Raw genomic sequence first — 22,939 nt, 5'->3', positions numbered from 1 at the left:
TGCTCAAAAGAGCTTACAATGTAAACAGACAAATAGGATGTCATGGACACAGTCAAGGGGAACGGTCAGTCAGCGGGTTGAGTTGGAGGGCAGATGAGTAGGGTTAAGGATTGAAAGCTATATAAAAAAAGTGGGTTTTCAGTCTGCTTTTAAAGAAGGGAAGGGGCTTGATGGACAAACTTGGCTAATTTATTCCAGGCATAGGGGGCAGCTGGATGAAAGGAACAAAGTCTGGAATTGGCCTTGGAGGAGAAGGGTAACGCTAAGAGTGACTTATCTGAGGAACAGAGTTCTCTGGGAGGTGTATAAGGAGAGAGATATTGAGGGGCAGCAGAATGAACACACTTGTAGGTCAGCGATAAGATCTTGAACTGTAAGCGATGGCAGTTTCATCTCATTTCTCCAGAAGCTGCAGATCCCAGGCACAATTTTTAGGGTGAAAATAGTGTTCTCAGATGTAGACTGTATTCTGATTGCTGTTTATTTCAGAAAGCAGAGTTTTATAGTATAAGGAAGGTGTTTGTTGTGTGATTTAAAGGAAAGTATTAAATAGTTTTGCAGTGGATTGTTAATCTGGGTTTAGGTAACATTGCACAATGTCTGGGCTCCACTTGATTCTGAACATACTGATCCACTCTTGGTTTGACCACTCTATCCTTGTAGTTAGATATAAACCAGGACTGACTCAGTTTGTCTAGAGAAAACGAAGCACAATTCCATAAAGCATATGTAAGGTTTCCAGCAAAAAAAACATGTTAATTCTTCAGACTGAGCAGTAAACAGCCTTTAGAACTAATTAAAGAGGCTCCAGTCTACCTCTGAATTACTAGTTTCTCTAGGAGCTTCTGTATTTTCTTTTGAAGTCTTTTCATGGTAAGAATTTAATATTTTCTACCTCTCCAATAGCTTGTGGGCCTGGAACCTTTAAGTCAAAGCAGGGAAAGGGACTCTGCTCTCCCTGTCCTCCCAACAGCCGAACGAGCGGTACTGCAGCCGTTCTGTGCTCTTGCCAGAGTGGCTTTTTCAGAGCTGATGCTGATTCTGCAGATGACAGATGCACCGGTAAGTATTCCTTGCACAGCACGCTGATAAGTGGGTCTCTCAGAGGAATTCACTATCAATTCTTATGCCTTTGGTCTGGTAATTCTCAGTAGTACATTCTGATATCAGGAAGCCATTCTTGCTTCTCGATAGCTGACATAAAGTGAGTGAGTCGGGAGTGGTTCTTAGTTCTGTACCCTGTTGTCAGAAAATCACTAGTAATGTAGTCTGGGACTTGCTGTGGTTCTTAGAAAGGGCCATAAAGCAAGGAGAGCTACTAATGATTTTCAGTCATGTATTTTGAGGTAAGGGAGTGGCAGCGATCCTCTTTCCTATTATTGGGTGAGAGTTTATTAATGATTTATGTTAATGGAATTGCCACAGTTTCAGTGCTCTGTCTTGGTGAGGGAGTTATTAGATATTCTTGGTACTGTGCAGTATAGTGAGGATGTCACTAGAGATTCTCGGTTCTCTCCTAGGCCCTCTTTTATGAAGCCACATTAGGGTTTTTATTGCTGGCTGTTGCAGTAAAAGCTATCACGCTCATAGGAATTCTGTGGGTGTTGGAACTTTTACCACAGCAGCTGGCGATAAAAAAACGCCCTAACACAGTTGATAAAAGGGGGCCTTAATGAGATGAGGGGTATTGCTGTGGATTCTTGGTACTGTGCAGCGTGGTGAGGTAGTCACTAGTGATTTTCTTTGCTCTTAATTAGATGAAGAGAATTTTTGGTACTTTGCAGCGTGGCGAGGTAGTCACTAGTGATTTTCTTTGCTCTTAATTAGATGAAGAGAATTCTTGGTACTTTGCAGCGTGGCGAGGTAGTCACTAGTGATTTTCTTTGCTCTTAATTAGATAAAGAGAATTCTTGGTACTTTGCAGCGTGGCGAGGTAGCCACTAGTGATTTTCTTTGCTCTTAATTAGATGAAGAGAATTCTTGGTACTTTGCTGCGTGGCGAGGTAGTCACTAGTGATTTTCTATGCTCTTAATTAGATGAAGGGAATCACTGTGAATTCTTGGTATTTTGCAGCGTGGCCAGGTAGTCACTAGTGATTTTCTGTGCTCTTAATTAGATGAAGAGAATTCTTGGTACTTTGCAGCTTGGCAAGGTAGTCACTAGTGATTTTCTATGCTCTTAATTAGATGAAGGGAATCACTGTGAATTCTTGGTATTTTGCAGCGTGGCAAGGTAGTCACTAGTGATTTTCTGTGCTCTTAATCAGATGAAGAGAATTCTTGGTACTTTGCAGCGTGGCGAGCTAGTCACTAGTGATTTTCTATGCTCTTAGTTAGATGAAGGGAATCACTGTGGGTTCTTGGTATTTTGCAGCATGGTGAGGTAGTCACTAGTGATTTTCTGTGCTCTTAATTAGATGAAGGGAATCACTGTGGATTCTTGGTATTTTGCAGCGTGGTGAGGTAGTCACTAGTGATTTTCTGTGCTCTTAATTAGATGAAGGGAATCACTGTGGATTCTTGGTACTTTGCAGCGTGGCGAGGTAGTCACTAGTGATTTTCTTAATGATATGAAGGGAATCACTGTGGATTCTTGGTATTTTGCAGCGTGGTGAGGTAGTCACTAGTGATTTTCTTTATGATATGAAGGGAATCACTGTGGATTCTTGGTATTTTGCAGCGTGGCGAGGTAGTCACTAGTGATTTTCTTAATGATATGAAGGGAATCACTGTGGATTCTTGGTACTGTGCAGTGTATTGAGTTAGTCATGAGATGCTCTTCAGCACTTCCTTCAAAAGCGATAGAATCGCTAGCAAATTATCGAAACTGTGACGAGATGCAAATTTCGGTAACATGTTTTGAGATTTTTTTTATTTCACCCCCCCTCTTTTACTCTGTTTTCTGTTCTTTTAATTATTTGCATATCTTCAGCACGCGTTCCTTTTTGCATTTTACTGTTCCTTTTTCTTGAACTCTTTTTTGATGCATACAGCCGGCTTTCCTCTTCACTCCTTTAAGGTTTTTCACTATAACAAAGTTTTGTTAGACTTCTCAGAGTCTACTGTTGCCTGTTGCTCTTCTCTGTATTGATTATTTTTCTTAATTTGAAGCTTTGTGGGGTGGGTTGTCCTGTTCATTGCATGGTTATTGCTTTTTGCCATCCTCGGTGCTCTGTGGAGTATTTGTGCTAGAGTAAAATAATGAATCGATGTTCCCTCCTTCTAGGTGTTCCCTCTTCTCCAAGGCTGCTCATTTCCAACGTAAATGAGACCTCTGTAGCTCTGCGGTGGAGTGAGCCCCGTGACTTGGGAGGCCGAGAAGACTTGTTCTATAATGTTATCTGTAAGAAGTGCCTGCTGGAACATCGTTTGTGCTCACGCTGTGATGACAAAGTGGACTTTTTCCCACTCCAGTTGGGCCTCACAGAGAGACGCATTTACATCACTAACCTGATGCCTCACACACGGTATACCTTTGAGATTCAGGCTTTGAATGGCGTATCCAGTAAGAGTCCTTTCCCTCCTCAGTTTGCATCTGTTAACATCACCACAAACCAGGCAGGTGAGTGTACAAGGCTACATCAGTTACATGTAGGTAAATAGTCCTTCCTAAAGTTAAATTCTTCCATAATAACTGATTTCTAGACCGCATAACCGTGAGTTCAATGTGATTTACAAAAGATTATGCTATGTGGAAATACAATATTGATGGGATGAAGATTTAGTTAGTCAGGAATTTGGAAAAGAGAAAAGTCTTCAAAAGTTTTCGATAATGTTTATAAGATATAGATCTAATCAATAGTGGATGAAAATCTTTGTCATGAGAAGCCGCCTGATAAGAAAGGCAATGCCCAAAATGTCTATTACCTTTACAACCCTTTACAGAAGGGAACATAAATAAGGCATGAGTTTTCCTACTCCTCTCATTAGTCATGATAATGAATCTTTCAGCACCAAAAGCTACTTTGTAATATAAACAGCCTAATTTAAAAATCACCCGGGCCTCTACTGGGAGCCAGGAAAAATTTGGGTGAGGCCAAGGCTCGATCGGGGAAGCCAAGTGCTCTTTGCTGTTTTCTGACAAGTCAAAACCCAAAATGGCTACAGCTTATTCATACAAAAATGACAATACTCCTTGACAAACTGCTGTGATACATAGAATAAAACCCTTCCTCTGGGAACTTTAATTCTTAATGTCAAGCTCGTATTATTATATCTAATTCTCTTCGAACCTCAGAAAGCCGAGTGGCAATTTAACATGCACCGACAGGCATCTTCATAGGTTCATATGCCTTCCTTTATATTATCTTGTCTATGCTTGCAATTTTGCCATTACTTTATAATTGTAATTGCTGTCACCCCTTCCAACACGTTTCAAAACTTTCATCAGGGACGGGGTTCCACTAGCTAAATCGCAATAGTATGGAAAGAACAAAACGGACAGCCGGCAAGCTTTTCCAAATTTTACTGTTTTCTAGGTAGGCACAGGGCGTACAAAGGCGTATCCGCAAAAGAAATTAGACGCTTACAAATAGTTAAAATCACGGCAATAAAAATTATTACAAACTCAAGGAAATTTGATCACGTCACTTCACTGGCTTCCAATCTCTTTCAGAATTACCTATAAAATAGCCCTTTTAGCCTTTAAAAATCACCATCCTTTTTGAACAGGCTTCTAATCCCACATGCAACACCCAGTAGCACCTCTTTTCAATTCCATCTTAAAGATTATAAATAGAAGGCATACAGAAATGTTTTCAGTCAAAGCACCCCACATATGGAATCACTTGTCAACTTACTTGAGAGATGAAACTACTTTGGAGAGATTTAAAGCTTTCTTTTGATTCATAACAGACAGACTGTTCCATTCTCCTCATCCGCTGTCAGGCCTCTTTATTTTTATTTTTTTCCAACACTAATTCAACATTTGGTGAAAGTGGGTCATCAATAATATTCAGTATAATTACTCCACTTTTAATTTGCAGAGCCACTCTCAACGGAAGAAAAAGCCTCAGGTTTTCTTAGGGTAGAGCATAAATGCTCAAACCTCCTCCACCAACATCATCGGCTAAAAAAAACTTCCACAGAGAATATGCAAATTACCACCTTTAACTCTTACTGCAGGACTGAAATAGCTCTCGCTCCAAATTTGTGAGGAAACAAGTGATATTTAGATGTGAGCCAACGTTTCACAGTCAAAGGACCGTTTCTTCAGGGCTTATTAACATTCACTATCCTCCAATTTTTTAAGCTGCTTCCTCATTCAAGCAGGACGCTGAGAGTGGCTCTCCAAATTAAAAGTGGAGTAATTATACTGAATATTATTTTCTTCAAGAAAAGAACAATAAGCAAACTTTAGGATGAACAGCAACAGAATAGCACCAAAGCAGACCAAGGAACAAATTATGCAATGACATCAAGAAAAAAAATTGTAGCGTACTCTATAGCAAACAAAATTTGTCAATCAGAAGTGCATCAGCATACAACAATAGAAACTGTGCACCCCATATAATCCCTAGTTATCTAATTCCCCAGCCCACCCCATCTCTGCTCTCCAGGAACACAAAAATAATGATTGAATGAAAATGTCCTGCCTCTCTAAACACAGTGGTTTCTAGGCAGCATTTCAACCCTTCCCTAATGTTTTGCCCATTTATGTTCTTTTCTTGAAAATAGTATTTCTACCCTTTTGCCCCCTCTCAAAATTGTCTATGGTCTATATTTGTTATCTAAATGTTACGATATGTCTTTTTTTTCAAGTTTAATTAAATTTTCATATACTGACCACCTGGCCGGTTTACAAAGCTAAAAAATGTTAAAATAAATTTTAGAAGGGGGGGAGGAGAAAAACACGATCATATCAGTATAAATTATGAAAAGCTTCATTGGCTACCGTTTGAGGCTAGAGTGTTATTTAAATTTGGATGCATTTGTTTTAAAGTTTTATTTGGCTTAGCGCCGACTTACCTTGTTTCTCATTTTAGTTTTTTTATTTCTAAGAAAAATATTTGTAGATCTGGTTGGTTTTATTTTCCTTCAGCAAATGCATGTCGTTACAAAAAATGTTTGGATAGGACCTTAGCATTCCAAGCAGGATTAATGAATTCATGTTTGAATCTTCTCATTTCTCCATTTCTTACTTACTATCAATTTTGAAAAGATCTTAAAACCCACTTATTTAAATATAATATACATTATTGATTTTTATATTATCATGTAGTTATAATGTACTTTTAATCTTTTTATCTATACTTATTTTAGTTTATATTGTTTTTTTTTATTCATTAGTTTTAATGCTTGTATTAGTTACTTATAATTTTATTATGTATGATATTATTATTATATTGTATGCTGAGTACCTATTGTGTAAACCGCTGAACTGCTGGTTAGGCAATATATAAAAATAAATTATTATTATTAAAATGTGAACATTAAATAGACAGATTACGAATACAAACATGAGTTTGAGGGTAAAGAGGGAGGAAAGTTAATAATTACATCGTAAAAATAAAACTAAACTAAACCTTGGGTTTATATACCGCACCATCTCCACGAATGCGGAGCTCGGCACGGTTTACAGGAAGAAGGATGAGAGAGGAACTACAGTGGAGAGATTAAAGAGTTAGGTGTAAAGGGGGAAGGTGAGAGGCCTAAGAGGGGGGAAGTGTTACAGTTTTGAGAATAGCCAGGTTTTTAGGTGTTTGCGGAAGAGTTGGAGAGAGCTTGAGGTTCGGAGTGGGGAGGTGAGGTTATTCCAGATCTCAGTGATTCTAAAGGGGAGGGATGACCCAAGTTTGCCTGCATGGGAAATACCTTTTATGGAAGGGAAGGATAGTTTAAAAATTTGGGAGGATCTGGAGGAAGTAGGGGTTGGGGAGTTCCAGGATAGAGGGATAACGGCAGGAAGGATGCCATGTAGGATCTTGTAGGCCAGACACGCACATTTGAAGTGGATCCTGGGGATTACTGGGAGCCAATGGAGCTTAGACAGGAGTGGTGAGACGTGATCAAATTTGCTTTTCGCGAAAACAAGCTTAGCTGCGGCATTCTGAATCCGCTGAAGTCTGTGGAGGCTTTTCTTGGTTAGGCTGAGGTAGATAGAATTGCAATAATCCAATCTGGAGAGGATGGTGGATTGTACTAGGACTGCGAAGTGTTTTTGGTGAAAATAGGGTCTGACTTTCCTTAGCATGTGAAGGCTGAAGAAGCATTTCTTCACCAGGGATTGGAGATGTTCGTTGAAGGATAGAGAAGAGTCTAAGGTGACACCCAGAACTTTGCTTGAGAACTCGAGCTGTAATGGGGGGCCAGAGGACAATGGGATGGAGGAAGGTAGATGGTCTAATTTTGGGCCGAGCCAAAGGAGTTTTGTTTTGGACTCGTTTAGTTTCATATGCATTGTGAATGCCCAGGATTGGAGGTTCTTTAGGCATGAGGATATGTTCGTGGAGAGGTTAGTGAGGTTCGAGTCGGTCTCAAGGAGGACGAGGATGTCATCAGCGTAAGTGTAAAGAGTTTCAAGGGGGATAGTTGGAGTAGTTTCAGGGAGGACATGTAAATGTTAAAGAGGATTGGGGAGAGGGGTGAGCCTTGTGGGACACCACAAGTCGGGGTCCAGGGGGAGGATGAGGTGCCGCTCATGTTAACCATGTAAGAGCGGGAGCGCAAGAATTTGGAGAACCAATCAAGAACTATGGAGCTAATGCCTATCTCGGAGAGTTGGAAAATTAGAATGTCGTGGTGGACAACGTCAAAAGCTGCGGAGAGGTCGAATTGTAGAAGGACAGCAAACTTGTTACGAGAATGCAGTTGCTGAACCTTAGAGATTAGAGAGGCCAATAGGGATTCAGTGCAGAAGTTGGGTCTGAAGCCATATTGGTAAGGTAAGAGGATGGAGAATCTTTCTAAGTAGGAAGAGAGCTGGGTAGAAATGATAGACTCGAGCAGTTTGGTGAGGAGAGAGATATTTGCTATTGGACGGTAGTTGGATGGTATGGAGGGGTCTAGGTCAGCTTTTTTCAGTAAAGGGGTCAATGCGATGTGTCCCATTTCAGTGGAGAATAGGCCTGATAATAGGGCAGAATTTATGAGTTTGGTAAGAGATGTGATGGCCTGTGCAGGGATTTTCTCAAATAGGTAGGAGGGAAATGGGTCCAGGATGCAGTTGCATGATTTTAACTTGAGGCAGAGTTTAAGGGTCTGAGAATCAGATATGAGCTCGAAGACAGTCCAGGATCTGTCGGCAGGGATGGGGTTGAGAACAGCTAGGGTAGGGTTGGGTTCGGGGGGCACCAGAGAATTGTAGGAGATTGCGGGCGGGAAGGAGCGCCTTAAGGTAGAGATCTTATCATTGAAGAATTTTGCTAGGACCTCGGCTGAAGGAGATGAGGGAAGAAGGGTGGAGTCATTTTTAGTGGTTAGGGAGCGCCAAATGTTGAACAATGTGCCATTCTGGTTTTTGGATTTGGAGATCTTGTCTCCATAGAAGTTCTTCCTTGCTTTTTTTAATATTGAGTTGTAGAGTTTGATATTGACTCTCCAGGCCTGTCTGTCAGATGAGGATTTGGATTTTTTCCATTTTCACTCTAAGGCTCGACATTTTTGTTTCAGGTCTCTATGGAGTGGAAGGTACCAAGGGGCTTTATGGGGATAGGTGATGGATTTAGTGGTTTGGGGGGCGAGGGAGTGGTAGGTGGACTTGGAAAGGGCGATCCAGTTGTGCCAATTGTTTTCAGAGTCTGCAAGCTTGGGAATGGAGGGGAGGAGGTTGAGGAATTTGGTCCAGAATAGATCGCTCGAAATTTTTTTCCGGAAGGTAATAGAATTGGGGGATCGGGGTGGGGATCCGAGATGAGACATGAAGATGGGGAGGCAGAAGGCCTCTAGGAGATGGTCTGACCACGGGATGTGTTCCCAACGGGTGTCTTCGGCAGACGTTTTATAAGCGGTGAGGTCGAGGAACTGGATGAGGTCTAGGGTGTGCCCTTTTTCATGGGTAGGAGCGGATGTGGGGGGGGAGAAACCTAGGGAGATGAGGAAGTCATTGAATTCTATCGTGTCCTTGCTGGTGGAGTCGTCAAGGTGGAGATTAACGTCTCCGATGATTAGTAATCTTTGGAATTTGAGAAAGGCATTAGTTATGGTCTCGAAGACAAGGTTAGAGGAATTGGACCAAGGGATAGGTGGACGGTATAGTAACAGGACGCCCAGTGGGTGAGGACAGAGCTCATCATTGATTGAGGCTAGCATATATTCTAATGAAGCGTGGGTGCCTCTCTCGAGGAGCTGGACATCAAAGAAGGATTTGTAGAGGAGTGCCAGGCCACCTCCTTTGCGGTTGATTCTGGGTGAAAAGAGGCCTTGGTAGCCATGGGTGCAGAGTTCGTTTTGTGTGAAGAGGTCGTCTTTTGAGATCCATGATTCTGTGATGCACAGGAATCCAGGATCAAGGTCCTCAAGGAGGTCCTTCAGAATTTGAATTTTATTGCATGCAGATCTGGCGTTGCAGTAAAGGGTCGGGACAGGGGTGAGAGAGTTAGAGGCATGGCAGGGGAGGTTAGCATGGGGGACAGGCTTTAGAGATTAATTAATTAATCTAATTAATAGGAGGGTTGGAATAAAACATCAGGAAAGGGGATCGCTACTTAAAAGCAGTTCGTTAATGTTAGCGTTTTATAAAATTTTAATAAAACTTGAAACTTGTTCCCAGGGAAAATTTTCTGTTTATATTGTGTTTACAAATCTCTCTGCATATTATTCCAGCAAAAATCTATTTTAAAGAAAAGATACAAGAGACTGTCCAATTGTACTCATTTCAAAGTGAAAGTATTCACAAAATATAACACTTTATTTTTATTCCGCAAAACCTTCTAGTTCTATGCGGGTAACAAAATAAGAAAAACTGTATAAACACAGTAAGCTACAAAATCATAATCAATAGAACAAAACATGGGGACAGGTTAATAACATACTAAAATCATCAATTCCATTGACATATGAGGTAGTCATATGTGGAACATTATTGCATATTAAGCCCCCCATGGACCGCTATAAATGCCAGCTTTTTCTAATTATGACCAGGATAGCCATGCAGATGGTAACTCGTAATTGGAAAAATTCCGATCGCCTCAATTTTCCTTTTTGGTGGGCAAATTTATGTTCAAGCTATAGATATGAGAAAATGAATGCTGATAAGTTGGGGCATAGAAATTTATTTAAATTGGTTTGGGGACCATTGACATCTTTTATTTCTTCATTATAGTTGTCTTTAATTTTTGTTTATTTCTATACACATCCAGGGAAGGGGGAGGGTGGGGGGAGAGTTACTTTTATCTTAATTTTAGCCCTTTGAATACATATATCCAGGTGGGTGGGAGGAGGGTGAGATTACATTACTACTTTAAATAGGGAAAGGTTATTGAAAGAATCTATGGGGGTAATAATAAAAAAAACAACAAACGTCTAAAAAGTGTCCTAAATGGCTACTTGGACGATCGTCCAAGTACCCATAACCAAAGCTGGTTTTTAGACGTATCTAAAACCAACTTAGGCCTTTCCCCTGCCTCTAAACGCACAGAGAGAAAAGAGGTGTGTTTAGAGGAGGGGAAAGGGCGGGCAGTGGGCGGGAGGTGGGCCGACCTACACCTAGCCGTAAAACAGGTATAACCAATACAGTTTAGTTGGCACTTAGACCTTTTTCACTTAGACGAAATAAAACCAGGTCTAAGTGCCGAAAAAAGGGCCGTTGAGCTGATGGCCGCTGGCACCATCAGTTCAGCGGCCCGGCAACCTAACCATCGCGGCAGGAGAGATGCCTCATCTCCCCTACCGCGATGCCATCACTCTTCTACCTGAACTGCCGCGGTAGGGAGATGAGGCATCTCTCCTGCCGCGATGCATCACTCACCCCTCCACACATACACAACATCGGGGCAAGAGGGAGCTCAAGCCCTCTTGCCCCACCCAACCGCGGCACCCCCGACACAATCGGGGCAAGAGGGAGCTTAAGCCCTCTTGCCCCCCCGACACGATCGGGGCAAGAGGGAGCTCAAGCCCTCTTGCCCCCCAACTCCCCGACACGATCGGGGCAAGAGGGAGCTCATGCCCTCTTGCCCCAGCCAACCGCGGCACCCCTGACACGATCGGGGCAAGAGGGAGCTCAAGCCCTCTTGCCCCAGCCAACTGCGGCACCCCCGACACGATCGGGGCAAGAGGGAGCTCAAGCCCTCTTGCCCCCCCGACTCCCCGACACGATCGGAGCAAGAGGGAGCCCAAGCCCTCTTGCCCCGCCGACTCCCCAACTCCCTGACAATATCGGGCCAGGAGGGAGCCCAAGCCCTCCTGGCCCTGGCGACCCCCCTCCGCTAGTTGTTCGGGCCAGGAGGGAGCCCAAGTCCTCCTGGCCATGGCGACCCCCCCCCGCTAGTTGTTCGGGCCAGGAGGGAGCCCAAACCCTCCTGGCCCAGCCAATCCTGCCCCCCCCCCCCCGACAACATCGGGCCATGAGGGAGTCCAAACCCTCCTGGCCACGGCGACCCCCTACCCCCACCCCGCACTACATTACGGGCAGGAGGGATCCCAGGCCCTCCTGCCCTCAACGCAAACCCCCCTCCCCCAATCACCGCCCCCCCCCCCCCAAGAACCTCCAACCACCCCCCCAGCCGACCCGCGACCCCCCTGACACCCCCACCTCCTTTCCCTGTACCTTTGTTTAGTTGGCCGGACAGACGGGAGCCAAACCCGCCTGTCCGGCAGGCAGCCAACGACGGAATGAGGCCGGATTGGCCCATCCATCCCAAAGCCCCGCCTACTGGTGGGGCCTAAGGCGCCTGGGCCAATCAGAATCGGTCCGGGAGCCCCTTTTAGCCCTCAGTCATCTAGTGGTCCAACCAATTCTCTTCCTGGCTTCTTGCTTTTAATATACCAAAAAAAGTTTTTACTGTATGTTTTTGCTTCCAGCGCAATCTTCTTTTCAAAATCTCTCTTGGCCTTCCTTATTAGTGCCTTGCATTTGACTTGACATTCCTCTTGCTGTTTACAATTATTTTCAGTCCTATCTTTCTTCCACTTTCTGAAGGATTTCCTTTTAGCTGTAATAGTTTCCTTCACTTCACTTGTTAAGCACGCCAACTGCTATTTGGTCTTCCTTCCTCCTTTTTAATCTCACAGCAAATCATTCAACTACCAAATAGCAAAAGTGTGGAACTCATTTCCCATTGAAATTGGTTTTTAAAAAAAAAATCCCTACAAGGGGTCCAGAGAGACTCAGATTAATAATACAAGTCACCCGAAATAATGTTAATGGTCAGCTGCTATCGTTGACTATATGCAGAATTTGATAACAATTTGATAACTTTATGTAGCAAATATAAATCTCTATACAGAATTCTATGTAGCAAAATGTTGCCTGTAATCCACCTAGAACTCTAATTAATGAGGATTCAGTGGGATATTAAATTGTACATCCTGTAACATAACAGGGGCAAGAACGGTACCTATTGATTTCCTTTTCCATTCAGATGCCAGGCAAAGTTCTTCCCCCTTTTACGCACGAGAAAGAAAAACCCTAGATGCCTCCCAAGACTGGCAGCCAACAGCCTAGCGACACTTAGTAAAGCTGCATGCCTAAGTAGGCATATTGGGGGCAGAGTTGGCCTTGGATGTTAAGTGCCGCTAGACACAATTCTAGGATGAACCGAGGTGCCAAAAATGTAGGCCTTTAAAACCCTGGACTCCATTACCAGCACCTAAATTTATCATTAAGTGCCAGTAACCGCCATTTCAGGCGCCACCTATAGAATCAGCCCCTTAGAGGGTACCTATATGGCCCCTGCTTTCCTTTAAAGGAAAACTGGTCTAATAGGTAAAGCGCCTGCCTATAATTTATACTTAAGCCTAAATTTCCAAAACATAGGCAAAAGATGATGCTCTATAATTCATAGGCAGAGCCAGTCTTCACCCTGTATATACCAACCTACAAGGTGCTCCTTTAGGTGCCTTTATGGAATTGCTCATAGCATCCATATGCACCAGTGTTCTGAGCGTTTACATCAATACTTGATGCTTAAATGTTGGCACCCACTGAATTATCCCCCATGTGGCTAAAAGTACATGTGCAATGTAATTTTTGGAAATATTTATTTGGAGGGTGAGCTAGTCAGTGTGGACTTACATATGTAATCCACACACCTGCGAGGGCAAGGTCAATTGCCCAGGCTTCCTTTGCAGACCATTGGGCACAAAAAGATACTCATGATGCCCTGAATGGTTTCCCAGACATAGGGAAGAGGATCTGGGAAGAGATGGGCAAAGATTGTCGCTCAGTTTTGTTAAGGGTCATGGATTAGAATAAAAGAAAGAAAGGTAGGATTGAAGAACAGAAATCAAGATTCACAAGTGTACAATACCTTTGTAATGTTTAAGATTTACAGTATCACCTTTGCAGTTGCCTCTGTCATTCTCTCAAATTCTGTATCCCCTCTTCTTGCACTTTAAATTCAGAAGACAGTCTTTTCATTGAGTATCTCTTGGGACTGAAACTCTGTGCTAATATACCCAGCATAGTTACCCCAGCATGTGTATGAGCATCCAGGATTAAACACATAAGAGCTTGTGTGTAACTGAGCCCTACTGCTGATTTTCCTTGGGCCCGTAGATCTTCTGGAGGCTGTTGCCTCTCGCTGAAACCTGTCTTCCTAACTTAAAAGCTCAAAGAGAGAGAACCCTACCTGCAGTCAGTTTCTTCTTGTAATCTATTCTACAGTATATGTGAGTCTTCCCTTCCTACACTTGAACTTTGCTGTACCACTGTCTAACTAGAAAATAAAATACCTTGACACCCCCTATCTTTGTGTACTGCACATACAGTATTGCCATAATCTCTCTTTCCTTTGACACTGGAGCAACATGCAGGATTGCTTTCTCAATTAACGTCAGTCAGCTTTTCAGCCTGTTCAGAGTATCTTTCCTGTGCTGTTTTCTGCAGCTGGTCTCCACACTGCATCTTCCTCCTACTCTCCTTTTCTCCCTAGCAGTCTCTCTCTCATCTGCTCTGGGTTCTTTCAGCTGACACACACACTGTGGCTCTACTCTGCTAAGCCTCCGAGAGACTTTCTCACTGTACTCCTCCAGCTCTTTTTGGAGTCTCCGGCAACTTTTGCTGCTTCCTCTGGTATAGCCTTTCATTCAAACCAGGCCAAAGCTCTGTGGGCACCTTTGCTACAGGTTCTCCTTCCACTTAGCTTCAGCAGCAGACTAACCTAGCACAGCTTTTCACCTGCATAGCTTGCATGTGGATGTGTCTTATCTGGACTCTCTTCTGTAGCTCAGCTCAGGCCTTCCCCTTTCCAGGTTGGAAGCTCAACAGCTGGCTTTTTCTTTCTCCAGAGAAACAGAGACCAAGAGAGAGAGGATAGGTGAGGGTTTATTTGATCTCCACATTGATCTGCTCTTCCAATCCTTGGGCTTCTTGTTCTCTGCACAAGAAGTTCTTTGATCTTCAGGCTCTTGCATTCTGTATGTTGTTCTTGCAGACATGTGTCCTTTCGTGCTTATAGATGCCTGATATAAGAGGCTTGGAAAGGCTAAATCTCCCCAGCTCCAACTATTTTCTTCCTGCCACCTCTGCTGGGCCTGCAGCCTTCCCAGGTCTGTGGTGGCACACACACACAAAAAAAACCCAAAACCAAACCAGAAAAGATATGTGGAACTATTACCTTGTGTGACCCATTGCTGTCTGCCAGTCCCATCCCCTCTGAAGTAGACTTCCTGTTTTGGGGGACGGAACGGGCAGAGCCACTGCAGACCCCAGAATGGTAGGCGGTTTGGCAGAGGTGGCAGCGACTGGGTGGGCAGGAGGGATGGAGAAACAAACGATGGTAGATGGTATGATATGTTCTTCTATTCTTATGATGGGAGAAGGAGGAAGACAGGCTGTTCTAGATGGTAGGGGGATATAGAGAAAAAGAAAGGGGCAGTGTTGGATGGTAGGGGGCAGTGAGACAGTGATGCTGGATGGCAGGGGTAGAGAGAAAAGAAAGAGTTAATGAAAGATGAGAAGAAGAAGAAGGTGAATAGGAGGGTCTGGGTGAGGGAAAGAGATGAAATCCTGTAAGTAGATGCAGTAAAAAAGAAAAAAAAAATGGAGGGGAAGGGGGAGAGATTTAATAAGAATGCATGAAATCTGATGGAGAGAGGCAGAAGATGGAAGAAAGTGAAAAGGAAAGCATGAATGTCAGAGGCTGATGTTGCAAAGGAGGTGAAGATCCTTGGTCATCCTCTTCTCAACAGCCACCTCTGTTGCTCTGCATGGAGGCTACTTCCTGTTCTGTTTCCATCCTCCCCAAACCTCTTGACTCACTGACGGTCTATGCATGTGCTTGTCACTTATCTTTATCTTTCTGTTTTTGGTCTTTACTTGCCTCTTGACTGTTGGCTCCTGTGGTGGGAGAACATTGCTCCTCCTGAGGTCACGTCTTCCTCCCAGGCTGATGGGAACCTGCTTTCTGTGCACAGGGCTCCAAGCCTGGTGTGCTCCATCTCTCTTTGCTTGTGCCTGGCAGCCTCTCTCTGTATCAGCCCTGATCTTTCGATTGGTTTCTTGCAGTCCAGCGCTACTGCTGTCTTCTCTCTGGGCTTTCCCCCCTCTTACTTGCTGCTAGCCCAGTGCTGGAGTCTGGGAATGGGAGAGGGGTGCTTCTCTTCACCTTGGGAATTAAATTTTAAACTTTCTTTCTCCTTGTTTATATATGCATAATTTTGGATTTTCAAAATGTGAGTATACATTTCCTTTCTGCAAACAAGTGGCAGGTGTAGCTGTATTTATTTTTGGTGGATTAAGTTTAAAAGAAAACCATATGTGTGCACTTTCCTTTTAAAAACTGGTATAATATGTGCATTCACTGTCTGTTACAAAATGACTCTTGATGTCATGTTGCACTTGTCTACATTAAATTTTGTTTTCCAGATCCCCAGTTTGGCCAGGTTCTCCCTGATTTTTAATCTGTTTTTATATAAATTTTATATTGTACACCGCTTAGAAACCTGATTAAGCAGTTTAAATTTTTTTTAAGAAACTTGAACTTGAAACTCTCTTCGTATTGTATCATTCTCAAATTTGATCATTTGCAAATAGTTCCTAGTTCCATATTATTAATAAATATGTTAACACTGATTCTGCTACTTACATTTATAACCTTTTCAGTGGAAAGCTGTAGAGTAAGAGGTCACAGTTTAAGGCTTCAAAATGTTAGATTCAGGAATAAGACTGGAAGATATTTTTTATGGAATCGCTTTCCAGTGTGGTACCTACAAAATCAATCGCCAGATTCACGAAAGCCTGGAATAAGCACAGAAGTTCTACAGTTACAGAGATCAGCTGGGATATATACCGTAGCTTTGTGATTGGATTCTATGCGTACTGAGGTTCATTTTCCACAATTAGCTCAGTTTTAAAACCGATTACACAGAATGTTGAAATCTCCAAGAATAGATCATCGAAGGTAGGAGAAACCTAATGTCAGCACTTCATTTTTACAGCTCCTTCTGCGGTTCCCACAATGCACCTGCATAGCAGTACAACCAACAGCCTGACTCTCTCCTGGGCTCCTCCAGAAAGGCCAAATGGAATCATCCTGGACTATGAGATCAAGTACTTTGTAAAGGTATTAGTATTTTGCCCCCCAGTACACTCCAAGTGCGACTTTCTCTAAGCCAGATATGTTTTGTCTTGTCAGCCTTTTTTTCCAGGTACTGGTGATGTCGAATCAAAGACAAAAATTTGTCTGGGTAAATTCTAAAGTTACTGAAACAATTGAAGAGTTTTGGGGGAAGGGTGCTTTGATTTGTGTAGTTCCCCCCACTTTAAACATTTGGTACTATTTGGTAACCTCATTTTCCACTTCATCCACTTTTGGTAATTGTTCTTTTTTCCTGTTTTGCCACTTCTTCCTCTCACTGCTGTGTTCTCATCATCCATACCTGCATTTCATTCTTCTTTTTCTTCCTTATTAGTGCTTGCTTGCTACCTCCTTTTAACATAAGAACATAAGCAACGCCTCTCCTGGGTCAGACCTGAGGTCCATCATGCCCAGAAGTCCGCTCACGCGGCGGCACAACAGGTCCAGGACCTGTGCAGTAATCCTCTATTTATACCCTTCTATCCCCTTTTCCAGCAGGAAATTGTCCAATCCTTTCTTAAACCCCAGTACTGTACTCTGCCCTATTACGCCCTCTGGAAGCGCATTCCAGTAGTCCACCACTCGAGCACCGAGCCCTGCGGAACACCACTCGTGACCCTCATCCAGTCCGAGTAGTGGCCCTTCACTCCTACCCTCTGTTTCCTACCTGCCAACCAGTTTTCTCATTTATTTCCTTCTCTCCTTTAGAGCTCGGCATTTGTTCCTCTCATCTTCTCTTTCCCTGTTGTCTCTCCCTAGGATTCCTGGTAAATAAAAGTGAAAAAAGGGAGAGGTCAAAAGTTGAAGCAGAAGAAAGTATGGAGATTATATGATGTACATGTTTTCTTTTCTGCATTTCTAGATTTCCATATTAAGGTGCAGTAATTATTTCCCTATTCTCAGATGGTTTGAAATCTAATAGCTGACTATTTGGATGCAGTGATCAGTGTTTGTTTTAAACACTGGCTGTTGTGGTTAAATTGAATCTGGATCTATGGCAAAATGTAAACCGTTTTACTGTATCTTATGTATGTTATCCTGTAACCCGTTCTGAGCTCATTTGGGAGAAAGGGATAGAAAACGAACTAACTAAAAATATATAGAGAATATACGAGTATATTCATTGCTAAAGTCTGTATATCAGCTGGTGGGATGGGCAGATAAAGGTGATATTGAGTGCGGTCCTAGATACCATTCATTTTCAGCAACATTAGAGGGTGATGCAGAAATCTGGGTATAGCCCTGACCAGTGAGATGTTCCTGAGGCCGTGTGAAGAGCAGTGGCGTCACCTGAGGCGGTCATGTCACTCCCCTGCCCTCTTCTCCGCCCCCTTCCCCAGCGCGAGCAGCATCACCAACTTGCCACCCATGTCAGCGTTTGCTCTCCCTCTGATGCCACTTTCTAGGTACGAGACCAGGAAGTGATATCGGAGGGAGAGCCAACGCTGGTTGTAGTTGCTGCTCGCGATGGTGGGGGGAAGTGAAGGGGCGTCTGCAGTGGGTGAGGAGTGGGAAGGAGCGAAGGGTGCCGACGTCACTGGTCACAAGGTGTGTCAAAAGGGTTTGAACTCTCACTTCTCTGCTTCTCTGTTTAATCTTCCAACAGCGACACCACTCCACTCTTGTCTTGGTTGTATTCTGGTGTGGAAGTGATTCAGATCTTTGGGAGTAACACGGTCCAACTTTTTCTAAGGCAAGACAGCTACCCTTCATCTGCTTTATCTCTCTTTTTCTCCCTATCGTCCTTTCTGCAGCAGGGTCAGACTGAGGGGATTGCAAATACCATAACCAGTCAAAAGAACATGGTACGGCTGGAAGGGTTGCGTCCCATTACTTTGTACGTAGTGCAAGTGCGGGCTCGTACAGTGGCTGGCTATGGAAGCTACAGCCTCCCAGTGGAGTTCCAGACGCCTCTGGAAGACGGTGGGTCACAGCTTCACTTTTCACACAGTCCAGACTTCTGCTGCTGCCTTGTCTCACTAGACGACTTATACGTTTGCATTTTGCTTTGAAAGGCAGTGTTTATTTAATAAAAAATTAACCTGTTCTTTTATAGATGGCTTTTTTAATCTCTGGTTGCTGTTTCCCTTTACCACTGGCTTTTGCTGTTTTTCTCACTATCTTTGTTTTTTACTTTGTTCCCTCAGATTTAAGTTCAGAGTTGGGGAAACCTTTTCTTATTGGTGTAGGAAATTGAATATGCCTTGCCAAAGAATTAAAGTCTGCAGTTTTGGATGAATTTATGAGATTTTAGAAAGAAAATTATGGCTTTCTGGCTCAAGGGCAGCCTATATGCTAGATAGTCGAATTCCTTATTTCTGGCTTTAGTATATTTGGCTTTATGGATATGTTTTGGGTTTCATATTCATGTAATAATAATAATAACTTTATTCTTGTATACCACCACACCTCATAGTTCTAGGCGGTTCACAATAAAGAGGACTGTACAATCAGTGAAAATACAATTAACATGGAAATACATCAGAGGAAAAATGTCAGTTTACAAATTTACCAAACAAATCAGTTTTCAGCAGCTTCCTAAAACACAGATATGACTGTGCCTGAGAAATAATAGTACACAGCCAGGAATTCATTTTGCCTGCCTGAAATGCAAATAATTTATCTAAAAATCTCTTATGTGTGTGTGAGAGGGAGAATGTAGAATAACCCAATGCCATAAGAGGCCTAGGGCTGAGGATCCCAAGCAGGAGGGTATGGAATTTAAAATAAAAAAGCCCAGGGCTGGGAAAAGACGGACCCAATAGAAAGAGAAGGAACTTCCACGACAAATGCAAAGTGAGGCACATTGGGAAGAATAATCCAAATCATAATTACCAGATGCTAGGGGTCAGCACCCAAGAAAAAGATCTAGTCATCGTAGACAGTACAGTGAAACCTTCCACCCAATGTGCAGTGGTGGCTAAAAAAACCCAAACAGGATATTAGGAATTATTAGAAAGGGGATGGTAAACATACTCTATCTCCCCTGCCCCACAACCATGTTAAAACAACTACAAACAGTTCAAAACACAGCGCTAAGACTTATCTATTCACTGAGGAAACATGACCACATCACGGCGGCATACCTCGACTTACACTGGCTCCCAATACAAGCAAGAGTACAATTCAAATTCTACTGCCTACTATTTAAAGCCATAAACGGAGACAGCCAAGCTTACCTAAACAACCGCCTAATCCAAACTACCTCAACTAGACATAGGAGAACCCACAAACGGTTCACACATCCCCCAATCAGAGGTGTCAAACGAAAAAACTGTACAATGGCCTTCTAGCCACACAAGCAGCAAAACTGGACTGCGAACTCTCCAATTTACTGATAACGACCCCAGACTACAAACCGTTCAGAAAAGAAATAAAATCCATGCTATTCAAGAAATCCTTGAAGAAAAACTAACACCGCAAGACTCATCCCAATTCTCTGAAGCAACCTGCTCTTCTCTTCAATTCCTCTGGAAATGGCCAGATAACTTCTTTTGTAAACCGCCTTGAACTGCAAGGTATTGGCGGAATATAAATCACTAATGTAATGTAATGTAGTGTAAACAAGACTAAGAATGTTATAATGCCTCTGTATCACTCAATGGTGCGACCTCACCTTAAGTATTGCGTTCAGTGCTGGTCTCCTTATCTCAAAAACGATATAGTGGCAGTAGAAAAGGTTCAAAGAAGAGCAACCAAGATGATAAAGAGGATGGAACTCCTCTCATATGAGGAAAGACTAAAGAGGTTAGGGCTCTTCAGCTTGGAAAAGAGATGACTGAGGGGAGATAGGATTGAAGTCTGCAAAATCCTAAGTGGAGCAGAATGGATAAAAGTGGATTGATTTTTTTTACTGCATCAAAGATTTTAAAAGACTAGGGGACACTCGATGAAGTTACAGGGAGATACTTTTAAAACCAATAGGAGGAAATATTTTTTCACTTGGAGAATAGTTAAGCTCTGGAATGCGTTGCCGGAGGATGTGGTAACAGCAATTAAAGTTGCTGGGTTTAAAATAGGTTTGGGCAAGACATTTTATTTTAAAATTAGTAATGTTTGCTACTGGATTTTTGTGTATCACAAAACGCCTGATCTCTGATTTGGCCATCATATTGAAAATGCCCCTTCATATTTTAATAATTTTTTTTGAATTGGCAGTTTGGATCAAGGTATATTTGTTTGTAATGTGCACATTTTCTTCTCAGCTGAGTCGAATTTATTTCTCTTGTATTTCTTGTAATGTTAAAGATGGCATTGTACGAATTTTGCCTTCTGTTGGCCAGTCTCCTAAAATGGGTTTCTGCCAAGTACTTGTGATTTGCCACTGTTGAAAGCAGGATACTGGATTAGATGGACCATTGGTCTGACCCAGCATGTTCTTATGGAAACTTTCATCTAGCGATGATGTATTTAAGTTTTTCTTATTGATATCAATGCCCTCCTTTGCTCTATTATACAGTATTTGTGTCTAATATGATCCCTTTGGTATAAAGATCCAAACTGATTTTTATGAGGACATCAGCTCTGTCTGAACCTCTCTACTCCCTTTTCCCTCTTTCTGTGACTGTCTGCTGCCATCATGCCTTCTCCTTCTTGTATAAGAAATTTTAAATAAACTTGAAACTTGTTGTCTTTGTTTTTCTTATCCAGTGAGCAGAAAGAGCAGTTTCCAGGAACAGCTGCCTCTTATTGTGGGTTCGGCTACAGCTGGACTTGTTTTCATCATTGCTTTTGTTCTCATTGCAGTTGTCTGTTTCAGGTAAGTCTCTCTGGGCAGAAATAATTGGCAGTAGTGATGGCGCTTATCTGTTTGTATACTTTAAGAGTTAAACAGAAAGATGCAAAGAAGAGTTAGAGACCCTCCTTTCTGGTATTGATGATTTGTACCACCTGAAATTTGTCCTGAGAGGGATGTCTTATCTTTCTCTGTATAAAGTTTGAGTCTAAGGGGGGGGGTGTCTTTATGAAATGTAGGAATGAGATCTGGCTTATAGATGAAGATGAAGTCCTGGTAAGCTGTCCTCTATGTAGGAATTAGGTTTGGGATATTCAGGTTGTATAACTTTATTTTTATTTAATTTTAGCATTCATCTGTTCATTGGTAGTTCAGGATAAGTTTTGTTACATACCTTCTGGATTCAGTAAGCTAGGTATTCAATTCCAACCCACAATCCGGGAGTTATAGAAAGCCACACACTTTTCTGAGCATATGCTTCCCCCCCCCCTTAGACTGAGAGCTAGAGCTATATCCAGTTTCAGTTTCTGCAAACAATCCATGCAGAAGTCTTTTGAATTACTCTGCTTCTTTTTCTTATTTTTTCACTTAATGTTTGCTTTTTCGGTGGCTTCAGTGCCTTGAGACCCCTTTCCAGTTGTCCCCTGTTGGAGGAAAGGACGCAGTCCTGTGGAGGCGAACTGCTGCTTCAGTGAGAAACTTTGGTGGATCTGTGAAGCCAGCCTGCTGAGTACCACCTTCTTGGACTCTGGGTCCGTTCCCCTGGGAGTTTGCTTGTCCGCTGACCTTGTTACGGGTTTTAAGCACAGGCTGTATGCATCGGGAGCAAAAAACCCTGGGTTTCAGGGCGCAGGCTGCGTTTCCCGCCCCCGATTGCATGGAAAGGATCCATGGGGGCGGAGGTTACAGTCGGTATCCGGCTGACTAGCAATCCAAAGATCTTCAAGTCTGGTCATTTGGAACTGAGTTTCTGAGGCAGAAAATCCTTTTCCTTTATTCAGCTGCTGTAAAAGTACTGATAGGCTGGCACTGCTGAAACTGAGTAAACCCTCCATTATTTCCTATGGGAGACTCTTGTTAAATGCTTTAAAACATGTTTTTCACAGTACAAAGGTCAAACTTTTGGAGATAATTCAAGATAAAAATTTAACCTTCAACAACTACTTCGGAAAATTGCGAGCCATGGAATCGAGGGAGAAATACTCATGTGGATTAAAAATTGGCTGGAGCATAGGAAACAGAGAGTGGGGGTAAATGGGCAATACTCGGACTGGAAGAGCGTCACCAGTGGGGTGCCGCAGAGCTCGGTGCTTGGACCCATACTCTTCAACATCTTTATAAATGATCTGGACAAAGGTATGACGAGCGAGGTGATTAAATTTGTGGACGACACAAAGTTATTCAGAGTAGTGAAGACGCAGGGGGATTTCGAAGATCTACAACGTGGCATAATCAGGCTCGAGGAATGGACATCGACATGGTAGATGAGGTTCAATGTGTATAAGTGTAAAGTGATGCATGTCAGTAA

At 42.8% G+C, this 22,939-nt stretch overlaps 1 protein-coding gene across 1 annotated transcript in view; it reads left to right on the top strand.

Moving 5' to 3' along the window:
• The window catches only part of EPHB3 (EPH receptor B3), a 123,317-nt gene that overhangs the window by 48,355 nt on the left and 52,023 nt on the right, over positions 1 to 22,939 (top strand). Inside the window, exons 4-8 of the mRNA XM_033958035.1 lie at positions 907 to 1,062; positions 3,227 to 3,562; positions 16,537 to 16,661; positions 18,431 to 18,599; positions 21,327 to 21,435. Coding sequence (XP_033813926.1) covers positions 907 to 1,062; positions 3,227 to 3,562; positions 16,537 to 16,661; positions 18,431 to 18,599; positions 21,327 to 21,435 — 895 coding nt within the window. The remainder of the gene's footprint in view (positions 1 to 906; positions 1,063 to 3,226; positions 3,563 to 16,536; positions 16,662 to 18,430; positions 18,600 to 21,326; positions 21,436 to 22,939) is intronic.

Source organism: Geotrypetes seraphini, chromosome 9, assembly GCF_902459505.1.
Source record: "Geotrypetes seraphini chromosome 9, aGeoSer1.1, whole genome shotgun sequence".
Taxonomy (NCBI): domain Eukaryota; kingdom Metazoa; phylum Chordata; class Amphibia; order Gymnophiona; family Dermophiidae; genus Geotrypetes; species Geotrypetes seraphini.
This window is presented reverse-complemented; position numbering and strand designations above follow the sequence as displayed.